Below are 7,042 nucleotides of genomic sequence, written 5' to 3'. Positions count from 1 at the left end.
AAGACTTTAATCATGTATCACAGCTGTTTGAGAAGCACACACTGTTGGCTTCGAGATAATGCTGTAATGCTGGGCAGAGTGATCATTCCGACTGTGTCACTGTGCATCTCCTGGCTCATTTATTTGCCGAAATGTATGCAGAAGAAAACTGACACACAGCGCAGAAAATGTTGGACTATCAGCGAGCGATAGCTTGACTTGGACAGATTGTTTATATCCTCAGACGCCAAAAATGTAATGAGAAACAAAGCAGCTGTGAATGTGAGGGAAAGAAACACACACAAACCATTTATTCATTGTTTGACTCTTTAATTTCCTTTTTTAACAATGTTAAATTATTCAGAGCCTGATCATTCATTTACAGCAACTTAAATTTAGTTAGAGCAGAAATATTAAATCAAAATCAATTGAAAATATGCTGTGAATAAAAAGTTAGCGCTGTAGCCTAATTCACTGGTTCAAGGATACTCTGAAGCGCCGGCTGCTGTGGACAGCACAGCATGCAGGGGACGGAGGCTGTTCTCCGTCCTGCTAAACGCACGAGGATGAAAGATCTGCAGCTGTGATGAGCGAGGTGCAGTAGCGGGGTCAGCCCTGGGCTCTGGCTAATTTGTGTGTGTGGAGGGAGGTGGAGACTTTAGTGGACGGGTAGGTTTGTCCTAAGCGTCCACATGACTGCAGACGGGCGATGAGACAGCCACATGACTGAGAAGTCCACACACAGGAATCGTTAATTTTCGTGCCCTGTGATTTGAGAGAAAGGGAAGAAGAAGCAGAGCATGGGTCAGCTGTCGTCTAACGTTACCCACACAGCTCCTCTGTGGGCTGAAATGTACTGGATGTTTAACAGACCGACAGCACTATTCCAGAAAACAGGATCACAAAACAGTAATTTGTCAAGAAGGAAAATGAGTTGAATTAAAGTAACGGACATGTATTGATAGAAAATAACTAATACCGCTTCACAGTAAAATTAATTTTAAACATTTCTTCCTGATTTTGGGGAGAATTGTGAGATGGATCAGAACGGGTGCGAGTTCATTTACACTTGTCATCGCTCATAATTTGTACATGTCCTCATGTTATAAACAAATTGTTTGTAACACTGAGAATCTACAGTTAAATCATTTAGTGAGGAATAAAATGGAGTGAGTCGAACGCGCGTGCTCTCTCCTGTTAACCGTGTGAGCGATGACACCGGACCTGAGAGAGTGCTGCAGATTCCACCGCTGCATGTCAGCGCGGCTGTGGATGTGACCAGGATGTGGAACCTGAGCCATGTTAAAGTCATCTGGAGTATAAACAAAGTCACACACACACACGCACATGCACACACACACACACACACACACACACACACACACACACACACACACACACACACACACACACACATGTGTAAACATAATGTGTGTATATTTCACCAACATGAAATACTGTGAAAGTCTTTAAAAAAAGTCTGATTAACACATTTGTTTAATGGTTTCCACATTTTCCAGAAAGAATTTGAATGTTATTAGAACACGGACAAAATTTAAGGCTGATTTGTTAAAATTTACCCGATACAATGAGTCAGAATTTGAGAATAACTGTGATAATGTGGGCAAAGGTGTTCCTCCCAGTGGACTTACTTGTTAAGGGATAAGAGATCAATGGTCTGCTCATCATATGCTTGCTGTGTTTTTTCTTCTTGGCCTCTTTGGATGCTTTCCAGTTAATAAGGAACTGTCTGGTAAGCTCGTTAATTTCCCTGCCGTCCAGAACTTCTGTAAAAATAAACATAGAAATTAAAGAAACACAAATTTCATTAGAAACTGAAAAGTGAACAGTATGTGTTTTTACTTCATTTATTATGTCTTAAATATTAGCCTCACAGCAATAAAGTGCATTTTCGGATGTCAACCAGCAAGAAAATGGAAAGTATCTCACTGAGGATTTTGCAGACGGTTATCAGGCGGTCTCTGTACTTTGGTTTATTACACACAGGATTTCCACTCAAATCCATTTGCAGCAGCTGAGGCCAGTGGCTGAACACCTCCTCTAACTCCTGAAAATACACACAAAAGGGAAACTTCACACATGATATGTTCTTTTCATTGCAACCATGAATGATTCAAATGTAAATACTGTGTCCCTAAAACTCTGGGATTAAACAGGAAACAAACATGAGGCATATTTATAACATGATCACAAACATCAGGACAACTTTTAAAGACACAGTGTAAGGGAATGGTAATGTGAAGCACAAGGGCAAATGGCGAGTGCATAAACAACACATCAGTCTATTCTAATAAACAGTGTCGCCGGTGTCATGTAACTACAAGTTTTCTCCTGGGGCGGTGCGAGGCTGGCTCCTCCAGCGAGTTGCCTGCAGTTGTATGTTTATCTAAAGGCACATTAATCCAAGCCTGGAAATATGAATACTCTCTGGACACGCTCTGATTGTTCATTGCCTTCCTGTCTTGGCCAAAGCGCTTCCACTTTTCCAGCTCGTGCTGCAATCAGTTCAGAGGGGACCCCTGAGCACCGCGCGCTCCCAGGCTTTGATAAATGATCGTGTCAGGGCCGTCACTCAGAAGGCCCTCACCGAAGAGCAGCCCAGTGCCAAATTGCCCCCCACGCGGGGGCGTGGAGAACAGCAAAGGCTGGATACTCACTGAGCTTGGCTGGCTCTCTTGCCTGGACTAATGATGGGCCAGTTATGAACCTGTATTTGACCAGGGCTTCGATTCCCCCGTCCTCTCTGCCCTGCACACAGCTAACGGTCTCCGAAGATGCTCCCCATTTGTCACCCTCGCTGACTGCCTGTCATAATCTATTTTAAAAATCCATAATGCTTCCTCTGGATGTTGAGCAAAAGGCGCAGAAGAAGGGATTGAGCCTTTAGAGCGCTGTCTTCGCAGGATCAATAGTGGCAGACGGGTTGTATAAATTATAGGAGATATCTGCTATAAAATGACACGTGTACGGCAATTACCTGCATCAACGTCCTCAAAAGAAAATCACTTTTGTCAAGAGAGTAGCCTCAGCAATGTAGTCAATTAGAAAGTGCTTTCAGTGTGTCACCCTGGCCTTAAATGGCAGTAAAAAAGAAGAATTAAGCCCTTCATCATCAACCTCTTCAGTTAATCAATCAATTCAAACAGAAAATACTGCCATGAGAGAGAGCAAGCCTCAAAAACAAGCAGGCCATTTTTCAAGGAAGTCGGAGAATATAAATCATGTATCTCTGCCTCAGATGAATCTCCCATAAAGTTAAGTACTGCCGGTTTATGGTATCAAATAGTTAGGATTCTGAGGCAGAGAGGAAAAATCAGCCTCCCAAGGAAAGAGAGAAACTTGTGCTTGTTTAAAGCTGTCAGCGAGAAAAGTCTCAGGGGAATAGCTCGCTGATTTGTTGAATAATTCTGACCCTGTGCGAGTCATGGAGGCTGGGAACCCATGGCGGGATTTGCAGGATTTGGTTCTTTAGAACCCTGTTCTCCATATCATTTCACACGTCACTGCAGAAAGCTATGGAACAATGTCAATGCTGACCCGATCAACTAATAGCTGGCATGTTGACTTAAATGCGCTACGTCATGCGTCGTTGCTGTGATGTGGTTCTATTTACTCTGACTGCAGAGAGCACAGCACGCAGCCAGTTTTCCCTTCTGTCACACTGCAGAAGAAGCCTTGAATGGCAACTGGACTCAGAGACACTTTAAGATCATAAAAAAAGCTGTATTTACCTCCATGTTGTGCAATTTATTGTCAGCGGCAGAAAACTGCTGGAGTTCCTTCAGCACCATCAGGTCCCTGATGTCATCAATGTTGTTGTTATTGAGATTCAGCACACAAAGAGATTCCTGTGAAAACAATTCAGATTCATGATGAGTTACAGTATTTTGCAGTATTTGATCTACATCTCTGCTAATGATCCATCTGGATTAAACATTCACATCTCTTAACATGCCTGTGCCGCTCGGATCATGTCCAAATCACACTCTAGATAGTGCTGTTCATCTTAGTTTGAAGTTCTATAATGGCACATTTATAAAGAGCTGGAACTCTACATTTGCACAGCAATTTCTCTAATTATCCAAACAAACAAGAAGCTGAGACTTTTCGGTGTGTTTATCCATGGCCCAGGCAGTGCGCGAAGTCAACGGACCTAACTGATTTGTCAGAGCAGAGAGAGCAACAGAGGTCTCTTTGACATCATCAACCCCAGCACAATACTGCTTTTACACGGATCACTGGCCTCAGAGAAATCTGAGATCTTTTAAAGTGGATGTGATAACCTATCAGGCCGACACACCACACATATCGGTGAAATATATATATTTTTAAATGAAGAGAGCCCAGATTATTGTGTGAGAGTGGATCATCATTCTTTCCTCATGCTATATCTGTGCAGAACAGTGTAAAAATAGGTCATACAGCCAGTGCGAGCAGAGTCCTGGGGTCAAGGAGCAACTTCTCCCCTGGTGCCAGCCTCTGATTCTCCAGATGAAGCTCCTTGAGCTCACAAAGCTTCTCTAAGCCCTCCACCACTGCGATCCTGTTTCCACCCAGATACCTACAGAGCAGAAAAACCACACACACGTTCGCGCACACACACTAAACTTACACTTTAAACGATCATCACAGCACAAGACAACAACTTGTCTACTCACAGTTTGGAGAGCTTCTGCAGATTGGAGAGATTATCAATGTGAGTGATGCTGTTGTTCTGCATGTACAGATGGGTGAGGTTGGAGGCAAAGTCAAGGTTGTGAATGTGTGCGATCTGATTATCATACAGGTAGAGGACAGTGAGGTTTCTGCACATGGAGAGATCGCCCTGGAAATGGAATTTAAAAAGCGATGCATATAAGAGGAAGAAAAGCACAGAATTTAAATGCCAGCACTAATAATGAACTACTTACAATATCCTCAATATTCTTGGTGGAAAAGTGGAGGTGGGTGAGTGTCTTGAGGTACTCTGTGAAGGAGAGGCCCCTTTTCTTTTTGAAGTGGTTTCTAGATTTAGCAATCAGATCTACGGTCAGGCGGACCATGGTGGCTCGTCACAGACGCTGCTTCAGAGAGGATCCTTTTCAGCTCCAGCCAAGCATTCAGCCCACAGCACTGACTAGATCTGTGTGTTTGGGTGAGAAATTGACACATGCGAGCTGAAATGGACCTTAGCTGGGAAAAAAATGTTCCTCTGCGCAGCTATTTACTCGCGCCAAATTACTATAGCATTTGTAATCACAAAGGACAGGCAAAGATTAACCTTGTACAGAACTTTAAATGGCCTAAAACCCAATTGTCAATTCACAATTAGGGATAATTGATGGAAAAAAACATCACTATTTTCCAGGAAACTTGCTAAGAGGCCAAAGGTTGGGTGACCACTCAATTTGTGTTGTAATGAGAGCAGCCAATTCCCCAAGCAGACTGAGCAGAGCCTCTGCTGCTTCCTTTCAGTCAGTACCCATGGGGCTTGTTTATTAGCTTGACCTGACATTGAGATGTGAAGATTTGCACTTTGATTTCACGTCGCTAATAAGCATTATTATACATCGCCTGACCATCTTCACATTATACAGCAGTGTGCGTGCAGGTAAAATATGGCGGTGGGTTAGAGAAAGGCAGAGAGATGTGACAGCAGGTCTTTTCCACGCTTGATCTCAGTCAAGGCATCAGGCCGCGGCTGTAGGAGACAATAGACAGTGATCGATAAACCAGAGCTGAACTATGGACAGAGGAACTCAGACACCGCTGGGCCTCTCCTCTCCAAGGATTTGGGGACAGCAGTTTATCACTGTCAAAGAAAGTGCGACACGCATAGATGTCCGGTAACAGCAAGTGAAGTATCTCAATAAGTTAATATAGCATAATAATCACATATAATATGAATAAAAACAATAAGCTAAGGCAGATAGCCAGTGAAAGGTGGCGACGGGGTCCACACAGGCAGAGACGGCCCACAAAAAATTTAGTAGGTTGTTACGGATATAAAATGGGCCTGGGTTATATATGCTAATGGATACATTGATAGTAGTCTTAAACGCTACCCTAACACTGGAACACTGCGGTCTAAAAATAATTTTAGCACGAAATTCCCTCTTCTTTGGGTGGATTTGCATATGTGTAGCCTTACTTTCCTACCTCTCGAGGTCTTCAGCAATTTTTTCAAAAATGCGAGCTAGCTAAAACAGTTATAAAGAAGTTGTCAATCGGAACCGCCGGTTACACGGTTTGTTTGCGAAGACCATGTTGCTATGGAAACTACGGAAGCTAAGCGTCAGTCACATGTGTTGGGTCACAGGGTGCAACACTCGCGAGGCGGAAGTAAGGGACGGAAGTGACCATTACCGTGGTATTTCTTTTGGTTAGAAGTTATAACATTAAGATTTTTTTTCATTCATATGCATACCAGTAGTTAGTTAAATATTCCACGAATTTAATTGCATTTATTTGCATTTCAACTGTAAATAAAAGCAAGAAAAAAATGTTTATATATAAATTATGGTTTTGACGAAAGGGAGGGACAAACCATTTTTTTTAATTCTACAAACCAGTAAGGGCTTTGGGAAAAAAAAAAAGATAACCATGTAAAAGGAATTTGACAAGAATGTTAATAAATATATATATATATATATATATATATATATATATATATATATATATATATATATATATATATATATATATATATATATATATATATATATATATATATATATATATATATATATATATATATATATATATATATTTTGCAGATGGGCACATTAACACAAATCACACCCACTGAATTAGATGTACATTAAAACTTGTGTTGTTTATATTTTCTTGCATGCTGTCTCTGAAGCTGACATTTCTCCAAGTATGGTGTCTATTTTTCAAGGTTCACCAATTCAGGACCACAGCCCACTTCTCCCAGTGACCCCTGCATTGTTAGTCTCCACCATGCCAAGAACTGGGTTTCCTGTAAACGAGTGACTTGCCACCACTTGTGCAGGAGCACATGGCAGAGACAAAGTGTAGCACCTCCAGCTTTCTGAGCTGG

At 41.9% G+C, this 7,042-nt stretch overlaps 1 protein-coding gene across 1 annotated transcript; it reads right to left on the bottom strand.

Annotated features, from left to right (window-relative positions):
- Positions 1–205: 205 nt before the first annotated feature.
- On the bottom strand, positions 206–5,116 carry ppp1r42 (protein phosphatase 1, regulatory subunit 42). The gene is made up of 8 exons (XM_070986424.1): positions 4,911–5,116; positions 4,659–4,825; positions 4,423–4,561; positions 3,732–3,848; positions 1,930–2,047; positions 1,632–1,766; positions 1,204–1,291; positions 206–744 (listed from the first exon to the last, which is right to left on the bottom strand). The coding sequence occupies exons 1-8, from the start codon at positions 5,040–5,042 to the stop codon at positions 660–662; spliced, it is 981 nt and encodes a 326-aa protein (XP_070842525.1). The 5' UTR covers positions 5,043–5,116; the 3' UTR covers positions 206–659.
- Between the last annotated feature and the right edge of the window lie 1,926 nt (positions 5,117–7,042).

Source organism: Chaetodon trifascialis, chromosome 18, assembly GCF_039877785.1.
Source record: "Chaetodon trifascialis isolate fChaTrf1 chromosome 18, fChaTrf1.hap1, whole genome shotgun sequence".
Taxonomy (NCBI): Eukaryota; Metazoa; Chordata; class Actinopteri; order Chaetodontiformes; family Chaetodontidae; genus Chaetodon; species Chaetodon trifascialis.
Note: the sequence above shows the minus strand (reverse complement) of the source record. Positions and strands in the feature narration are given on the sequence as shown.

Coding starts and splice junctions, on each gene's coding strand:
- ppp1r42 (XM_070986424.1), bottom strand. CDS start 5,042: ATGGTCCGCCTGACCGTAGATCTGATTGCTAAATCTAGAAACCACTTC. Junction 4,826..4,910: donor CCAAGAATATTGAGGATATT/GTAAGTAGTTCA, acceptor TTCCATTTCCAG/GGCGATCTCTCCATGTGCAG. Junction 3,849..4,422: donor GGACTCTGCTCGCACTGGCT/GTATGACCTATT, acceptor TTGTTTTCACAG/GAATCTCTTTGTGTGCTGAA.